Source organism: Zeus faber (assembly GCF_960531495.2).
Source record: "Zeus faber genome assembly, chromosome: 18".
Taxonomy (NCBI): domain Eukaryota; kingdom Metazoa; phylum Chordata; class Actinopteri; order Zeiformes; family Zeidae; genus Zeus; species Zeus faber.
This window is the reverse complement of record NC_137210.1, coordinates 4,574,961-4,595,227: the sequence shown is the minus strand read 5'-3', so window position 1 is coordinate 4,595,227 and position 20,267 is coordinate 4,574,961. Positions and strand designations below refer to the sequence as shown.

General features: G+C 43.5%; 1 protein-coding gene across 1 annotated transcript in view; it reads right to left on the bottom strand.

Moving 5' to 3' along the window:
• Positions 1-488: 488 nt before the first annotated feature.
• dars1 (aspartyl-tRNA synthetase 1) overlaps positions 489-20,267 on the bottom strand; it is a 36,492-nt gene continuing 16,713 nt past the window's right edge. The window contains exons 8-18 of the mRNA XM_080018683.1: positions 18,686-18,766; positions 17,324-17,383; positions 8,989-9,100; positions 7,463-7,597; positions 6,617-6,764; positions 4,482-4,628; positions 4,017-4,059; positions 3,839-3,919; positions 3,167-3,278; positions 2,433-2,504; positions 489-1,400 (exon numbers count right to left, since the gene is read on the bottom strand). Of these exons, the coding sequence (XP_079874809.1) occupies positions 1,309-1,400; positions 2,433-2,504; positions 3,167-3,278; positions 3,839-3,919; positions 4,017-4,059; positions 4,482-4,628; positions 6,617-6,764; positions 7,463-7,597; positions 8,989-9,100; positions 17,324-17,383; positions 18,686-18,766 (1,083 nt within the window). The 3' untranslated portion in view covers positions 489-1,308. The remainder of the gene's footprint in view (positions 1,401-2,432; positions 2,505-3,166; positions 3,279-3,838; positions 3,920-4,016; positions 4,060-4,481; positions 4,629-6,616; positions 6,765-7,462; positions 7,598-8,988; positions 9,101-17,323; positions 17,384-18,685; positions 18,767-20,267) is intronic.

Below are 20,267 nucleotides of genomic sequence, written 5' to 3'. Positions count from 1 at the left end.
AGCTTTCAGTATTGAAAATTGTATCTTGCACGTGATAGACAGACAGACAGATATGATCTAATACTAATGCACTTTTGAGTCATCTATGCTTTGTATGAAACATTGTCGTGGATTGAGTCCTTCCTCTGTGAATGTAGAACAGCAATTTCTGCCTCGGGATGTGTTTGGTTGCACGTGATAATCTGAAGAGTGCAAATCAATAAAATGCTTCCCCGTCACTATCAAGTGGTGTACATAGGAATCTTATCACGGTCTTAAAGCAATCCAAGACTTGGAGACTATATCAAGAGGGAAATTCCATGTGTATCAACTAAAAATATCTCTTGTCTATCAACTACTATCAATATTTTGCTACTACTTTTACCAGTACTATGACTATTAATTGATTTCCCCGATTAAAGCTGCATGGTCCAAGAAAGTGAAAAACAACAATTAAATGTGTCCCACAGATGAGGTGGTAGAATAATAAAAAGCACAAATAGAGAGAATTTACGGATTTAAGGTCTTTTATTATTATTGTTCCCATCCTAAAGTTAATTATAAAACATCTGCAGTAAACAACAGCATTGTATTGCTTGGGAGCAATTTCATTTCCCTCATTATAACTATGTTGCTAGTGATAATCACTGAGGTGTGTATCACAGTAAACAGTTACAACCCCATTAACAAAAAAATAAAAAGCGCCCAGACAGACAACAGAACTTTAGTAGGAGACAGATTATGTGCTTTCACCTGCAGGGTTTGCATGTCCATGAATGGATTGCCACTACCAGTGTGGGTGTCATCTCCTCTTTTCCCAAAGTGTGTTTGCTATTCGCCATGTTAAATCAGACCACTGTGTGTGTGTGTATGTGTTAATCAACTGAGTGAGTGATTTTCAAACACTGCTGCTGCACACTAGCGTGCTGCGAGAGCTGGCCAGATGTGCCCTGAACATTTTTCTAATTCCTCTAGAAACAAATAATGGAAATTAACTCTTGTGTTGCAAGAATGCAACAATCAAAGATGCAATGCTGTACCGATTCATCAGGTCCAATACCAGCTTTGTGTTCCTCAGAACAAGCTCAAGTGTGGATGGGGTTTTAATGGCAGCTTGCAAGCCACATTATACATGTTTGTGAGGTTTTGAGTGGTTGACATAATAGTGGTGTGGGATTATTTCACGAGTTAAGTACATGATATTGATTTATTGAGGTTTTCATTCTCACGGTTAAATCATGATGGCACTTTAGAGTCAAAGGGTGGCACTAGTTACTAACACATTCTCTTTTCTCTGGACTGTACATTGGTAGTGTAGATGAGGGCCGTTCAGGGGGTCAGGCGCTTGGGGTCGCGCGGGAACATGGAGGTCTGCCGCACGTTGTGAAGGCCCAAGTACAGCATGCAAACTCTCTCCAGACCTGTGGGTTGGGGGTGGAGGGGTGGGGGGTAGAGTCAACTCAGTCACCACTTTTAAGCTACAATCTCTTCTGATCTCTAAGAGTGCGTCAGACCCTCTGAATTGTGGAACATCCCTTAGCTTCACAGACCACCTCTACAAATACAAGGACGCTATGAACACGGCCGATTCACCTACTGCTCTGATCTCATAGTCAGGCTCCGAAACCTCATAGTCCTGTTCTCCACAATACACAGACTCATCAAACCAACAAAGAATCTCTCCCGATCCTTCTCAGTTGACAGTTTCCTATCATTTTTCCCAAACGCAAATGTACAACCAACTGGCCACTCCGACCAGCACCACATCCCGGTTCAAATCATACCTCTCTGACAAGGATACCTCACTCCCAATACACAAACATCAACAACTGCAAATCCGGCCATATCTGCCAGGGTGTCCCCCAAGGCTGCGTGCTTGACACCTTCCTCTTCATCCTCTATATGCGTCCCCCCTTGGTCACATAATTTGCGGCAAACAAATTGTCTCAAATGTGATATCCTTGTCATTGGCCCTAAGTCCCTCACCAAATCCACCCCCCCCACCCCAACTCTTCCCTCGTGTCAGCCCATGTCAACTGAATAGACATGGGCTTAAAACATTGCCCCTCTCTGACCACCACTCTCCTTCTCCGCCGCTGAAACACTGGTCCATGCATTCATCACCTCAAGACTCGATTACTGCAATAGCATCCTTTATGGCACACCCACCAAAGTTCTCAACAAACTACAATACATCGAAAGCTCTGCCGCCCGCCTGCTCACCCATACCCACTCCTCCTACCTCACCAACCTCCTCCATCCATACAATCCCTCCCATAACCTCTGTTCTGCCCCCGCAAACCTCCAGATCCTTCCCACCAGGACCAAGCACTGAAGCCGGGGAGACGTTTTCCAGCCCTCTCCCTGGAACTCTTCCATGTGATTTTAGTGTAAAGTCTTTGAGCATTGGGGAAAAGTACGACAGAGAGAAACCATATTATTATTCTTATTACCAATTCCGCCGCCACCATGAGGAGGAGCGCCATACCGGAAGGAGTCGATGTAAGCTTTGATCTTCTCCAAATCTGTAGTGGGATGAAAATGCAATAGAGGTGAAAGGATTTAAATGTCGCAACAGAAGCAATTACTGTGTCACATGTCACAATATAAAAATCGTTCTCAATGTGAATTATGGAAAATACACATAAATATTGAAACCATTTAAAAGTCAAGACTTGAGGTTTGTACTAAATGAATGAGGCTGCTTCACAACTGTTGGGCTTTTGAGAACATTTCACTGAGGATCTACATAGGATGTTAACAGAATATTTTTATCCAAATAAATGGCAAAGGCTAATGCGGAAAAATGTCGTGGGAAAAACGAAACATGTCTCGAATCATAATAAACAGTCCATGCCTGCAAGCTTAGCTGCTTTCAGAAGAAGGCTACATGTAATCTTACAAAATAAGCAAAGGCAGGAAATCAAAACAAACTGGCAGGTTCAAAGGGTACGGTAAACAGTATCTGACTAAATGATAACACTTAGGCGGACTGCGTTCTCTAAATCTTATGGAATAAGTGTCATAGGTTTGAAAATATACAGCCTTTGAGAACAAAACTTTCCAAGTATAAATCTCGATTTTCAAACTACAGAGTTCACTTTTTAAAGTGATCTATTGCAATGAGATTTGCCCCCCTCCGTAAAGCTTAAAAAGCTTAACATTGCTAACTTGCATCTCTCCTTACCAATCTGGTGATACATGGCTCTCTCTGTCAGCAGCTGAGCGTCGTGGATTCTCTGCGCTCCGGAGAGAATCTCCTCCCCCCTCATGAACATGTCATAGGAGTTGGAGTATTTCTGGCGAGATGTGAATAATAAATAAATGATGATTATAATAATAATAATAATAATGACTTTTTGTATCAAACAGTGAGGTTATGAGTAGTAAAGGGGTTTAAAGACATTCCAGGTCCAGCTACTCATGCAGGTTTATAGGTAAAATCTTTATGTCTTCTATCTTTACGCGTGTTTGCAACTCATGCCTCCGGGTGTCAACATTATCTCTTTGTGACTTTCTAAAAATGTTTTACTACTGGGAGAAGGATCAAACTGGCTGAACTGCCGCCAGAACCAGTAAAAGCTTCCTTGCAGAGAGCCACTCGTTTTCTGAATGGCTAATGTAAATGTTGACGTCACACACAGAAAAAAAGCCGTGCTGTATATTTGCTGCTGGGATTCTATAGACATTGTAGAGCCATGGGGAAACTTGACGCACAAATCCAGAACAATGCCACAAGGCGCCAGTTTAACCAAATAAAAAAATATTTGCATTTTAACAACTATTGAAGCAATGTTCTGGTAGTATTTGTGTGTGAAAGAGACGGAGACAGGGAGACAGAAAGAGAACGCCTTCTTACAGGGTTGCTGGGATCAGGCATGGTGTAGAACGGTCTCACGGCCAGTGGGTATTTATCCAGCACGTAGAAGTCTGTGTCATACTGAAAAGGAAGAGAATTAAGAGTCAGTCAATTAATGAACTATTAAAGCAGAGAATTTGAGTCCACCGTACAGCAAACTAAAGACATCAGTCCGTACCTTCTCCTTGACCAGGCGACCTAGTAGCTTTTCATTGGGTGTGCTATAGAAGAAAAACGACAATAAGACAATAAATGTCATGAAAATAATGTGTTTCACTCTTCCCAGTTACCCCACTAGCAGTGCCTAACTGACCGCTAAAAATGTACGTTGAAACAGCATAGCATGTGCAACAACATGTCACTTTACGGTGAAATATAATTTGCTCCCTGAATGTTATTATGTATGTTATTATTAGGCTTGTGAGAGCTTTACATTCCAACTACTCAGATTTCCTTGTGTTAAATACTGTAATTCCCACCGTGAAACCCCACAGTGACTAATTGGAAGCTGTGGAAAGTGGCGCAGCAGACTGAGTAGGTCAACAACATAGTGTGAGGGAGAACATAGTGCGGCGGGAATTCTCCGCAAGACCGGCAGGACGCAGAAGAACCGGAGAGGCGACGGGAGATTTATTGTTCTGACCTGAGGTCGTCCTCGTCGCCCATCTCCACCCCGGCCTCGTGCAGCATGGCCACAGCCTCCGTATACTCCAGCCTTAGAGTGGGCTCCAGGAACTTGAAGGGCTCACTCGGGTACTGCTTGTTCACAGTCTGAATCTCCGTCTGGAATCTGACACAATCGGAACAAGATTCATTAGTTCTTCACACACAGGAAATCAGGCGCTAGGAAAAATGGCATAGCTTTACACACCATACAGTATGTCTGGACTATGACTAGAGTAGACTCTGAGGTTAGGAAGGCAGATATAGCAGTCAGAAGGACACACCACATTAAAAGAGCTACAAAAAGGTTTTAATTATATTCATTTAAAGTCTTTCATCAGCCATGCATTGTGTGATGAATATAAATATATATTTTTTGTTTTTCCCCCCATGTTGCATGGCCATGCTTTTGCTATTGGGCTGCTGTTATGCTATTACAAATATTAACACCAGGGGGCATCAAAGGCATTTAAATCATTATTTTTTTCTGCTGGTAAGAGTTCTCAGGAAAGTAGAGATCACTCTCCTCAATCCACACGACAGCGGTGTTTAACAACACCCACATTGTCCTTGACAGTGAATCCCACTGCCGTTGGCATACGTCCCGGCTACAAGTTGGGCCTGTCAAACTTTGGAGATCACAAGGATTGAGCCTCCCTTGGCATTTCATTCGCACCCATAATTTCAGTTTGATCATCATGTGACTTCCCATTAAGCCAGGGGATTACCAGTGCCCTGTGAATTCTGTGAATGCAATGAGAACTTCCTTAAGCGGCATTAGCACACTCAGCTTGGTAGAATTTGATACGTGCTACGACTTAAAGTGCCTGTAAACTGAAACTCAAATTGCGTTCTGAGTTCATCACACCACAGAAACGTGTTATTAACCACCAAGCCAGATATGAATGATTAAAAAAATCGCCAAGTATATAAAATTAGGTTTCAGAATCGTGAAAAAAGTTGTGTCTGTTTTGAGACACTGGGGGCGTGTCCGCATGGGTGTCCAAAGCACACCCAATCACATTAACTGTGTAATAATATATAAACATTTAGGAGTAACTTCCATGTTTAAATGTTCTGCTGAACCCAGTCCTGTGTCTCTTGTTGCTCACTTCATCAAAGTGCTGCTGTCTGGCTGCGGGACTCCCCGCTGTCCAGTGACCCCTGCTGGCTGCTCTGCACGCCGGGTCGGGGCATAGGCGGCGATTTATACTTCTAACGGTTGTGGTAGAGGCACAGCGGAGCGTGTGCGTCTCGGGACATCGCGGGCCCATCGCCGGGTTCACGGTCTCCCTGAAGACGCCTTTTACTCCTGGAGTTTATTCCCAAAACATAATTTTGTCCCAAACTCCCGGCTGTTAGCTTAGCTTATTTCAGCACTGATGCTCCGTTTCCGACGGTCTGACCTGGTCTTTATGTAGTGTTAGGGTGAGGGGCCATGCCTAGTATGACCACTCTTTATCATCGAGTCATGGTTTAGCCCCGCCCAAAAAAATCATCACATAAATGTTGAGAAACAGTTAAACGGTCTAACTCCACAATTTAGTTCTACATTGTTCACAGTAGGGGAATCATAAATATATGTTTAGCTGAATCGTCCGCTTCCGGACACGGACACAAACATGGCTCTAAGTCGCTGTGCCCTGTTCCTCCAAACAAAACAACTACAAATAGAGTAGGGACGGGGCATGGGTAGGGATGGGTAGGGGTTTTATTTATTTATTATTCATTTTAGTGCTACAACTACTCTTACCGGTACTGCTTATCGATCTTGTACTTTTACAGTACTCTTATCGGTTCTCGGTTTTTCTAAAACCAATTGACAGCAGAGTGAAAACTGCTTTTTTCCCTGTATTATGCATGGAGCGGGGGCGGTCGTGGCCCATATAAATGTTAAATATCTGTGAAAACAGATATCTCAACACATCAGTTTTACTGGGCAATTAGTAAGACTTAGAACGTCAGTTTGGGGTCAGTGGAGCATATGAATTGACATGTTTATCTCTACGAGAGACACTTAAAAAAAAAAAGAAAAGGCAGACCTTCAGCTGTATTTAAAATAAAAAAGCGCACCCGGTTCAAACGGTATGGAGCGGAAGAAGGGTGTGACCTTACTTGTCTCTGAGGCCTTTAAAGATCTGGACCATGGTGTCGGTGATGGAGTCAATGACCTGATGGTAGTGGTAGTCGAAGGCCAGCTCGATATCCAGGCCCACGAACTCCGTCAGGTGACGGTGGGTGTTCGAATCCTCAGCTCTGAAAACTGTCGCGCAAGAGTGGGTCAGGTGGCAACACCGGCAAACAGCTTTACGGACAAATGTGCAAGAGTTCTGTCTTCCAACAAATTCCATATTTTGAACATCACAACCTTCATCTCCAAAATAAACTACCGCCTCCTGCAACACCTCAATGATCATCGAATATCGCATTTCCAGTCCAGAGTTTGGATGAGAGGGAGAGAGAAATTGATAAAACCCCAAGATCAATCATGGAGGCCCAGGACCTTGGGAAAAGCCAAGATAGGGCCTGGCTTTTATCTGATCAGACAGGACAGAGTATCTATGAACCGCCACACTAGGCGGCTGACACTTGTTCGGAATACAGCCCAGCGCTCTCTTGTGTCATTCTGCATTGATTCTGATAATCCCAGTTACTGCAGCTTTAACAGATGGTGGCGCAATTGGACTACTAAACTGGATGTTGGCGGTGGTGTGGGGTATTGCGGTTGGGCAATCTAAATGGTATTATTACTTTTACAAGTTCCACTGCTTCCTTTCCTTGCTAAGCTCTCTTTGAAAAATAAACGGAGCAACTTCCAACACATCCAATCGCGTTCCTGACCCCCAACACCAGCTACGAGACCAAAAATGTAATGTTTTGAGAGATGCAGTGGCCAGGGCTTGGGTGTTGCTGGTTATTGTTAAATGAAAGGGTGTGTGTGGCTGTATAAGAATGGCAGACCTGGGCCCACGCAGAAGACCTTGTCGAAGTCGGCACAGATGCACATCTGCTTGTAGAGCTGGGGAGACTGGGCCAGGTAGGCGCTGGTTTTGAAGTAGGAAACGGTGAAGACATTGGCTCCCCCCTCACTGGCAGCTAGAAGTGGGGGGACGGGACGCTTTAATTACTTTGGGACACAGATTTCATAATTCTTCACAGTTGTACCATTACTAATGAGGTACTACAAGGAAATGTACATAATATGTTCAATAAGTACACAAAACCGCATGGTGATAAACCCATTTCACGTTGATACAAAGCCACTGAAAGATGGCACAAGATAATACGGCTTTAGAGCTCAGTCTTAAAAACATGCCCTAAAACATGGTATTGGCAGGGTTGTTTTTTTTGCAGTGTACACACTTTTTTTTTTTTGCCGTCTGCGTTTTTGGGTGGAGGCAGGAAGACTGCGGCTTTACCCCCTCACACTATAAAAGTACATCATGTTGATTCAAAACTGCCGCCAAAACCAAAGACGCACGAGTTTTGAAATTTTTGTCTACACCTATGTCAACCGTCATTGGCTCCTTGTGAAAATAAGGAAGTGTGACTTTCACTTTTCCGCAGTTCTGAATAGCTCAAAATGCTGAGAGAGGAAGGGAGGGAGGGAGGGAGGGAGAGAGCGAGAGAGATTGTGTAGGAGGTTGTGTGGCAGGAGATGAGAGTAGAAAGACCAGAGGTTTTCTTCGCGATGCCCAAAAAACTCCAGCAGCACTCATCTCACAAGTTGAATCTGAATACGAGTTCCCCTGCACAGAAGGATATAGTAATTTCAATAAGAGTCTGATTCCCAAATTTTACAGAGGAGCAATTTCAGGAGCGTTTTTGATTCATCTTAGACATGCCGACAGTGATGCCATGGCAACGAAAACCCCCACACACACCAAGTTATTTTTTGTTCCCCACCTGTTTCTATGAGCTTTTACTCGCCTGCTTTTTAAAGACATGAAGGGGTGGAGGAGTTAGGGTAAAAACCTTTCAACCCTGTCGAGTTTGAAGATTGAGGGGAGCGAAAGAGGAAGGTGAGGTGAGGATTGTGCTGAATAACAAGAGCTTTCCATGGAGGAAGCGCTATTCCCAGGTCGGGGTTTTTTAAGGCCTTCATTGGCCTTAAAAAACAAACACACAAACAAACAAACAACTTGTGCTTTTAAACAGATCTGATCAGGTTGCGTGCAAAGTTGAAGGATGATTTATGAGCTTCTGCTGGTGCTTGGGGGCTCTGGCTCGCAATTTCAACTGCCGGCAGGCCTCACTGGAAGGCAAATCACGCGCGCACAAACACGCCGTGACTCATGTCTGTAGGCGACGATGTGAAAAATAAGGCACGCCCCGTCTGAAACATCTAATCAAACAAAAAAAAAAAGAAAGAAATTCATCAACGCAAGTCAGCGGGAATTGATTCGTTCGCTGGCGGGCCAAGGCGGAATGAGGAGATTATCATGATGATGATGAAGACGGTGACGAAGGCCAGAACACTTTCGCACCTGAAATGATTTTTGGGGTCTGGATCTCCACGAAGCCCTTCTGGGTGAGGGTTTCTCTGAAGAGCTGGCACACCCCCGACTGCAGCCGAAAGATGGCCTGGCTGGTGGTCGTCTGTGGGCGCGTGCGCACACACACACACACACACACACACACACACACACACACACACACACACACACACACACACACACACACACACACACACACACACACACACACACACACACACACACACACACACACACACACACACACACAATTATTCAAGTGATTTATTACACAATTACAACAACATCATCAGGTTGAAATAAAAATGCTAGCATCTGAAAGGTCCTTTTGCTGTATCTGTATGGACAGGATGTGTTCACATTCAGCGCCTCAGGAAACGTGAACATTTAATTAGACATTTATATTGCATGCATGTCATTGTGTTGAGTAATAGAACTACTTAATTCAACTGACAAGACTTGGAAGAAGAAATGTAGAATAACTGTTTTGGCAGTTGGCGCTCCGGTGAGTGTCGCTAAGCATGAGCACACGCCCTTTAATCGATTGACTCATCTCGAATGGCCACAAGATTGTGCCAGAAACCGTCTTCTTTCAAACTCTGGGTATTATTATCCCTCATGAAAGGCCAACGGATGGGCAACACAGGCCCCGCACATTTGAAAGGCTTCATATTTCTCGTTTTCCTTCCAATGGACTGTTCCGCATCCTGAATGACCATTGTCTAACCGTTGTCTAATGGGAAACAAATAGTGACTGAATGCAGACTGCCTCATCAATCAGAGAAAGAAGCCCCCCCTGGCTTGTCTGGTCAAACTCAGCTTCGTTTTAATTTTCTCAAAGAAAAGAGCAATTCCATCTTCCGCCACAGAAAGATTATTAAAGGGCTTTATTTCCCAGGAGGCAGCGGGGAAGCCAGTTAGGCGTAGCAAATTGACAAAATAAACTTTGAGAGTTCGACAACTTCAGGGTGGCAGAGTTAGTGAGGGGCTGCTTGAACGTGAACAAAGTTGGGCATGGAGTGTGACAAAACGAGGCTTAGAGATAAGCCTCCAATCAAGAATCATGTTCAACAGGAACTCAAAAGTGACAGCTACATGGTTACACAACAGCACTTCCTGTTTATTAACGCTTCTCAAGCTCGAGAGGCTTGTTGGCGGTGGTAGAACGGCAAACTGAATTTTGTTTTTCTGTGTTCTGGTTGTGGGGCGGGGACTTCAACTGTCGCATGAAATAGAGAGACAAGAGGTCTTGATGTGCGTCATTGCCGCTCGCATGACTGATCTCAAAAAGAATGGCAGCAAACGGTCCATGGCTTGAGTTTTTTTTTTACCTCAAAGTTCAGGAGTGGTTTCACACTCCCACTTTTGAAGTTGCCCATAACTTGCACAGATGGCCAAACTTAACTGTGTTTCACTATTACCACAAATTATAATTTTTTGATAACTTGGTCAGCCGTTTTTTTTCGCCGAACAGGCAAAGAAGCTCATTCCCCATCCAGAATAGCGAAATCCGCAGTTGGTGACAACAACAAGTTAAAAAAAAAAAGTGTCAAAAGCTGGGGAAGTTACAAGGGGACGTTCCTTGGAAGCCGTTCATTATTAGAGGCTTTCCACAAAAAAGAAAGAAGAGAAAAAAATAATAATAATTTGGCTCCACCGTAAGAGCGTCTGTCTGCCGGTGGGAGAACCTCTTTATGGCCGTCCTCGGCTCTCAAGTGCCGAGCTGATAACAGGCACCCACGGACCTCAAAGGGGTGCAGTGCTGTAGAAACAGGTGTTGCCACGATGCCGGGCAGAGCGCTGCACCGTCCTGCCGCATCATCCACATGGAAGATCAAAACAATGAGTCCCTCTACGGCCTCCACTGCAGCAAGTTCACACGGCGCTCAGCTGCAGGACAGTTCACCGTGCAGGCCGGGCTCTAATTGTGCACTCCTGATAAACAGGGGCCCTGTTTATCCTAACACACACACACACACACACACACACACACACACACACACACACACACACACACACACACACACACACACACACACACACACACACACACACACACACACACACACACACACACACACACCTTGGGCTGATTTACGATTCAATCGTCTCCGACTTCTGCGATCAACTCCATCGATTGTGATTGACATTGATGACAGACATTTTCTTTTTTAACCGCCAGGAGAAATCTGAGAATTGAAACGGTGTAAGTGCTGTTTACTGTGTTCTGAAACTGGAGCGGAGAGAGTGGGGGTGGAGGGTCTTCTCCTCTCCGCTCAGAGCTGTTCAGTAACCACTGGTGATCAGGTCTCACTTTCCCTCTACAGGCCGCACAGAGGCTTTGCGAGGGGCAGGTACTCAAAAAAAAAAAAAAAACCAAAGCAGCATAGCAGAGCGCTCATCACTGGGAGGAGATGGCCCGCCAAGACGTCCGTGATTTGCATTTTGCTGTGCGTACATCGCAGGTGCACCGAGGTGCGAGGTTCATGAGGAAATCCTCATGAATATATCTTGTACGGACAATCTGCTACCTTGATACCCATTCATTAAAAAAAAAATATATATATTTTTTTTTAAACCAGCGCGCCTGATAAGAGGGGCACCGTGGAGTCCATGGGGCAGGTGCTCGGATAGTGGATAATTAAAATATTAATTTTCGTTAATATTTTCAGACCTTGGGAGAATATTTTGAGCGGCACAATAGTGTAACAGGTAGTCTCAGTGGAGGAGTTACTGCAGCTCAATGACTCCATCAGTTATTCACACAGTATACACAATCTCATTCGGATATACCCCTGCATCATCTCGTAAAGCTACCGAACATGTTTACCAACTAGAGACGCATCGATTGCAATTTTCCTGGCCAATTTCTATTTCTAATTACAAAGTCTGGCCTGCAGATTCCGATTTTGGATCTGCTGTACGTTGATGACAAATACATCCCTTGATCTGATCATGCTCACGTGATAGGACAGCTGCACATACAGACTACCCACTGCAATTTTCAGTTACCACAATAGTGAGATTGCTGATACTGTTTAGTATTGTTCATTATTCACTATGGAACAATAATAGAACATGAAACTGTCCCTCAGTTCCAATACATTTGAATATGGGAATGTCACCAAGTTTCAGTGTAATTCAACCTGTAACTCTTACTGAGTTTTAGTAGGACCCAACATATACAGTAAGTAACATGAAATGTCCAGTTCAAACTTCAAATTAAACTCTCTTAACTTTAACTGCAAATATACATTTATACAGGTACTCCTCACTTAATGACCTACCAGTCTGTATTGTACTCTGTGTACAATACCACAGTGTCACAGCGTCAAGCATCTCATCACACATCACCCTTTATATACTACACTATATACACTAAATATACTATATACACACTATACATACGATGTATATCTCATCTCATCACTGTTCTCACTACACGAGCGTTCGCAATGGCCACGCCCCCTCACCTCACCCTCATTACAAAAAAAATAAACAAATTAAACAAATGGCCGACTCTTCTCGCTTTCGCTCACTGGAACTCCTCCTTCCCTCACTCTGCATTAAAGCCAGTGAATCAAATCAAACGACTTGTTTTACTGAGTGACTTGTCAAGAACCTCAAAAAAGTCTCAAATAACAGTAAAACTTTTCATCATGAGCGGAGCTCCGGTGTGACAGCGATAGAAACGCTGTCTGCACAATGTTGGAATATTGTCAGGTGAAGGATAAATAATTTATATAATGTTCTTTGTTTACCTTGAACTACCTCCAAACAGCTGACATTTACATTATTTTGCTCCCCTTTTTGAGTGTCTACGACGCAACTATGTTGCATTACGTTGGTATCGGGTTTAAATATTGGAGCATTTTCACAAGTGCATGGCCGATCGATATTGGTGTGAAAATTTGATCGGCTCAGAATCTGACATATTAGACACTGATCAGCAAGTGAAAATCTACCAATTCCAGTCATGGCCGCTCGATCGGTGCATTTCAAGTTTTATATGTTAACAATACAGTCACATTTTTGTGATTTTTATTACTAATACCCACTTTCCATTTTACCTCAGCAATGCAGCATTACACCTCGGTAGATAATAAAGTACTGCTCAGTGCGCCTCGATCAGTGGATGTTGAGAGGAGATGGAGGGCTTACAGAACCACAGGTCGTAGCATCTGGTCCAATCCGAGGGAAGAAGGTAAATACCCGATAAATGTACGGTATTGTTTTGTATTGATTGATTTCTGTCATTAAATTACAATTATATATATTACATTTTGTAATTATTTATTTATTAACTTTTTTGTTTGGCGTAGTTTCAACTGGCATTTCGTACGGATTTTGACTTAGAATTGCGCAGTTGGTACACAAAATGTGTACACACACACACACACACACACACACAGACACACACACACACACACACACTATATTTTAAAAACGCTTCACAATAAATAAATAATAAAAACAGTACTATAGTTAGTTATTTTGTGTAGAACAGGTATGAACAGTATTTTCACACATAAATAATAATAGTAAAATAACTTATTGTAATAAAACCTCACAGTCAGACCAGTGTGAGTGTGTCTTCACTTTGTGAACCTCACAGTACAGTGGGTGCTCTACTTTCTAGCCAGGGCACCTCCCAGCGAGGGAGGAGCGTAGGCTACATCTTACATAGAGGGGGGAAGATTTGGCAGCTGCAGGGGACGGCAACTTAAACATGCACAACATACAATAACATACAACATAAAACTGTTAAACTTTACAAAAAAAAAAAAAAGAACGGCTCATCACCCAGCGAGACTCACGCGAAGACTCAAGAGAAGTTCGAAATAAAGAGGAACACAGCCATCCCAGGGGGTTATTTTCCGACTGGACACCTTGATTGATTGCACTTAATACTAAAACATTTCTATGTAATTTCATCTTGTGTTTCTATGAAAAAGGCTGCGTAGCCGCATGCAGTTGAAAAATAAATCACACAAAAATAAAGAGATGATGCGCGCAGGGCCCACACACCTGACGTGGTCGGTGGAGCTCCAACAGCGGATTTAATAGGAGGCAGCACTTATGGCACGCTGCGCTAAGCCCATACACTGCGCCAACATGTCCAGTGGGCTTCTACCGTGATATTTCAAACTAAGTGTTTTCTCTAATTGGTATCACACATGTCTTCAATGTTATAATCAGTCCTTCAGCCTATTTAAATGGAGAAAAGTAGTCACTCTGCTGTTTGGTATCAGCGTGTGCACCACACTGAACATGGACCAGAGAAAGCAAAGGAGAGAGTTGTCTGAGAAGATCAGAAAGAAAATTATAGACAAGCATGTTGAAGGTAAAGGCTACAAGACCATCTCCAAGCAGCTTGATGTTCCTGTGACTACAGTTGCAAATATTATTCAGAAGTTCAAGGTCCATGGGACTGTAGCCTGCCTGGACATGGCCGCAAGAGGAAAATCGACCCCAGACTGAACAGAAGGATAGTGCGAATGGTCGAAAAAGAGCCAAGGACAACTTCCAAAGAGGTACAAGCTGAACTCCAAGGTCAAGGTACATCAGTGTCTGATCGCACCATCAGTCACTTTTTGAGTGACAGTGGGCTCCATGGAAGATCCAGGAGGACTCCACTTTTGAAAGAAAAACATAAAAAAGGGAATTTTCTAAAATGCATATTGACAAGCCACAATGCTTCTGGGAGAATGTCCTTTGGAAAGATGAGTCAAAACTGGAGCTTTTTGGCGAGTCACATCAGCTCTATGCTCACAGACGAAAAAAATGAAGCTTTCAAAGAAAAGAACACCACACCTACTGTGAAACATGGAGGAGGCTCGGTTATGTTTTGGGGCTGCTTTGCTGCGTCTGGCACGGGGTGCCTTCAATCTGTGCAAGGCACAATGAAATCTCAAGACTATCAAGGCTCTCTGGGGCGAAACGTACTGCCCAGTGTCAGAAAGTCTCTGTCTCAGTTGCAGGTCATGAGTCCTCCAACAGGATAATGAGCCAATACACACAGCTAAAAGCACCCAAGAATGGATAAGAACAAAATATTTGACAACTCTGAAGTGGCCTTCTATGAGCCCTGACCTGATCCTATTGAACATCTATGGAAAGAGCTGAAACATGCAGTCTGGAGAAGGCACCCTTCAAACCTGAGACAGCTGGAGCAGTTTTCTCAGGAAGGCTGGGCCAAACTACCTGTTGACAGGTGTAGAAGTCTCATTGAGAGCTACAGAAATCGCTTGATTGCAGTGATTGCCTCTAAAGGCTGTGCAACAAAATATTAGGTTAAGGGTCCCATCATTTTTGTCCATGCCATTTTCATCTGTTTAATTACGTATAATATTCTGTTGAATCAAAAATCAAAAGCAAGGTGTGATTTCTATTAAAAATGGAATAAACACTGATGGATGGCAATTACTTTTGTGAGTTTCAAGTTATTTCAGAGAAAATTGTGGGTTCTTCTTTTTTCGTCAAAAGGGTACCAACAAATTTGTCTACGTCACACACGAAACGACACGTCGTTTTATATATATATACAGTGGGGCAAAAAAGTATTTAGTCAGCCACCAATTGTGCAAGTTCTCCCACTTAAAAAGATGAGAGAGGCCTGTTATTTTCATCATAGGTAAACCTCAGCTATGAGAGACAAAATGAGAAAACAAATCCAGAAAATCACATTGTCTGATTTTTAAAGAATTTATTTGCAAATTATGGTGGAAAATAAGTATTTGGTCAATAACAAAAGTTCATCTCAATACTTTGTTATATACCCTTTGTTTGCAATGACAGAGGTCAAACGTTTTCTGTAAGTCTTCACAAGGTTTTCACACACTGTTGCTGGTATTTTGGCCCATTCCTCCATGCAGATCTCCTCTAGAGCAGTGATGTTTTGGGGCTGTCGCTGGGCAACACAGACTTTCAACTCCCTCCAAAGATTTTCTATGGGGTCGAGATCTGGAGACTGGCTAGGCCACTCCAGGACCTTGAAATGCTTCTTACGAAGCCACTCCTTCGTTTCCCGGGCGGTGTGTTTGGGATCATTGTCATGCTGAAAGACCCAGCCACGTTTCATCTTCAATGCCCTTGCTGATGGAAGGAGGTTTTCACTCAAAATCTCACGATACATGGCCCCATTCATTCTTTCCTTTACACGGATCAGTCGTCCTGGTCCCTTTGCAGAAACACAGCCCCAAAGCATGATGTTTCCACCCCCATGCTTCACAGTAGGTATGGTGTTCTTTGGATGCAACTCAGCTTTCTTTCTCCTCCAAACACGACAAGTTGAGTTTTTACCAAAAAGTTCTATTTTGGTTTCATCTGACCATACGACATTCTCCCAATCCTCTTCTGGATCATCCAAATGCTCTCTAGCAAACTTCAGACGGGCCTGAACATGTACTGGCTTAAGCAGGGGGACACGTCTGGCACTGCAGGATTTGAGTCCCTGGCGGCGTAGTGTGTTACTGATGGTAGCCTTTGTTACTTTTGTCCCAGCTCTCTGCAGGTCATTCACTAGGTCCCCCTGTGTGGTTCTGGGATGTTTGCTCACCCTTCTTGTGATCATTTTGACCCCACGGGGTGAGATCTTGCGTGGAGCCCCAGATCGAGGGAGATTATCAGTGGTCTTGTATGTCTTCCATTTTCTAATAATTGCTCCCACAGTTGATTTCTTCACAACAAGCTGCTTACCTATTGCAGATTCAGTCTTCCCAGCCTGGTGCAGGTCTACAATTTTGTTTCTGGTGTCCTTTGACAGCTCTTTGGTCTTGGCCATAGTGGAGTTTGGAGTGTGACTGTTTGAGGTTGTGGACAGGTGTCTTTTATACTGATAACGAGTTCAAACATGTGCCATTAATACAGGTAACGAGTGGAAACTTACAGGTCTGTGAAAGCCAGAAATCTTGCTTGTTTGTAGGTGACCAAATACTTATTTTACCAAGGAATTTACCAATTAATTCATTAAAAATCCTACAATGTGATTTCCTGGATTCTTTCCCCCCCATTCTGTCTCTCATAGTCAAAGTGACCTATGATGAAATTTACAGGACTCTCATCTCTTTAAGTGGGAGAACTTGCACAATCGGTGGCTGACTAAATACTTTTTTGCCCCACTCCGCGCGCGCGCGCACACGCGCACGCACGCACGCACGCACGCGCACACACAGTTTAACGAAACCATCGATGGAAACAAACCTCATGAGTCAACTTTTAAGGTATAATAAACGTCAAAGTTTACTAAAGTCCCACCATGCACACTCACGCGCGCATACGCACACAAACACACATACAGACAAACGCTCCCTTGTTTTTACCTTACCCTGAGATCAATCACCCGGTTGTCCAGCTTGGTGTCTTGGTTGACGGTAGCTCTGCCCTCCTGGAAGACGGACAATATAAAATATTGAATTAAATGCACATCAAAGAAAAAATGTATAACCAAAAAATACAGAACACTCAGTGGGTTTCTAACGCACAATGTGTATCATTAGGTTTCTGCATAGTTTTAGGTGTATGGTCGATGGCGAACACCGTAACGTGTGGTGATAAATAGGAATACGGATACGGGAGCGGGGGGAGAAGCAAAGTAAATTAATCGGTAAACAAACGCAGCTGAAACGGTAAATGTCTCATCGCTGGAGGAACTTGCTGCTTCCTGTGGCAAAGGGGAACGAGCCCTCCTGCTCTGGCAGTGGCCGCATCCTGCTCCGGCAGACGCAAGGACAGACAAGGACGGAGGACAGATGGACGCAATGGAGCAGGGATTGGAATTCAGAGGGATCGTCTCATTATATATTACAACGATACCTGCCGATGACTCCATATGTGTAGCGGTTCTTTCAGAATATTTTAAGTATTAAGTATGTCATTTTTCAAGTATGTAAATTCAATATAAGTGGTAAATCAAATGGTAAGTCATTACCCAATGACTATTGACATTTTTTCCAGGTAATCCTTAGGTTTATTGCCATTTTTCTATTCTTATTATGTTATTATTATTATTATTATTATTATTATTATTATAACCTATTTGATGAAAGCTGCTGTCACACTGCAATTGCCCTCTGGGGATCCATAAAGTATCTATCGATCTATCTCACGAAGAAACTCAGTTGAAGATCCTTTGATTTTCTAACTCCCGCCCTTAACGTGGGGGCGGTGCAGACAAATGGACAGACGGGCGGATGTGGGGACAGAATGAGGGAAAAGGGTCAGGGTCGAGCCTCCTGGGATGGCAGGTGGTGCCAGGGATCGTGTGCGAGGGACAGGCTGGATGCCAGGGGAACCCACCTGGGCTACTGCTGGTTTGGCTTACTGTGTCAACACTGAGCGGGCCCCTCAGTTGTTTTTGGGACGCACAGCTGGAGTAGGGACCCCCCCCACACAGCAGAGAGTGACATTGTACGCTCTAGGCTTGGGCCGATATTCGATAATATCAAATATCGCGATATTTGCCACAAAAAGCAATATTTTCACAGTATTGAATATCGCCCCCATCCCCCATTAAATTCATCAAAAAATACAATAATATAATTATGTATTTAAAAAAATAAAATAAAAAATGTTTTTAATAATTGTTGTATTAGATTTTTTTTCCACAGGTAGATCAGTCTCCCTGTCCCCACAGCCTCCTCAGTGGGAACACATGTTTACTCAATGCACCCCTGGCCTTCATGCTCACCTCGTCTCCCTCCCCCTCTGGCCTAACGGCGTCCTCCAGCTGCAGGGGCAGCCGTGGCTCGGCCTGGCTGACAACAAAAATCTAATGGGAGGGGAAGAAAGGAGGAAGGAGATAAACAACAAGCAAAGATTATTTGAAGTAACAAATACAAACTTTCTACCATTTCAACCGAGGGCTTGCTTTGGCAAGTCCCATGGGTATCGGCGCTGAAGAAAGAAGACCCTAATTACCAACTGACAGCCTACGTGTAAGTGTATGTTAGACCATGCAAAGATGTGTGCATGTGTGTGTGTTTACATGCTGAGAACACTGGGCCTCCTAAATCGGTTTGTATGTTTTTCCTTGAGTGTCTGAGTAAGTAAACACGGACATTGGATTTAGAAAGGCTTCCGGCAGGTGCCAATTGTCCCCAAATGAGTTTGAGTGTAAATCAATGAAAACAGGCATGAAAATAGTTAAAAGCAGGGATAGAAGTGACGACACTCGAATAAGAGATGTATAGAAGTATATCGTTTAATAATGTAAAAATGGAGGCAAAACAAAAAAAATGTTTGAGATGAATTTCAGTTCTATGCTTCTGTTCATGTTTCAAAAATAAGACCCAATGTGTGTGGTAAGAGATAGGTTTGCCATTTTTCAACCCAGAATGAATGATGATGGTTCCCATCATTTAAAACTGTTCATAGCACAACTGCATTGAATGCTTCACTATCAAGAAACGTACCACTCTGCTGCAGCCTCCCCTCAGTTTACGTTTTTAAAACGGGAAACTCACAATTTAGTTACATGTATCTTAAGCCCCTTTCCCACATGGAATCCACAACATCGCCGGATAGAAAAAAATCGTGCAAATGCAGTAGGTAGTCATTCACACCTTGGCTTTCTTCACGGAAAAGTTCCATATGGAGTCTGTTCCCACATTGAATGACTGTTACGGTTGCAGTACGTAATGGGTTAGGTTTAGTACATTATGTTCAGTGTAGAAGATGCGGTGGTTTGGACAATCTGTCGGCAACGGACATACAATCCGAATCGGTTTCATTATTTTTTCTGGCTCTCAGAGACCAGCGCTTCACCTCCGTACTCGATTTCCTCCACTGACGGAGCAGGGACAGGGCCCCAGCCTACGGACGCAATAATCCTAACCCAATGTATTACATTGGTGTGATTTTAACTCGTCCTACACTCTCTGCCTCCGGAGAAGGAAGGTTCTCCACGCGTTCTACCGCTCCCTCTCTGGCTTGGCGCAGCTGGTGGGAAAACAAAACAATTGTTCCAGTTGTTCCCGTATCGCACTCCTAACTCTAAAATACACATCAAGTGTCTGAGTGGCATTTTTAAGAAGAAAAAGAACATATTTTAAGAATAAAAAGACCTGTCTCCATAGAGACTGGATGTGTTTCAATTTCTCGTCTTTGCAGCCCAGCTTCACGGTTCGGACTCGCCATTTTCCGAATGTTTTTTTTTTCTGCCAGAAAACAAATAGCTTTGAAATATTTGAACGAAATAAATATTCATAAAAACCCACTATTTGTGATTTGCTGGTATTTGGATTTGGCTCCACCCCTGCTGTACACGTTTG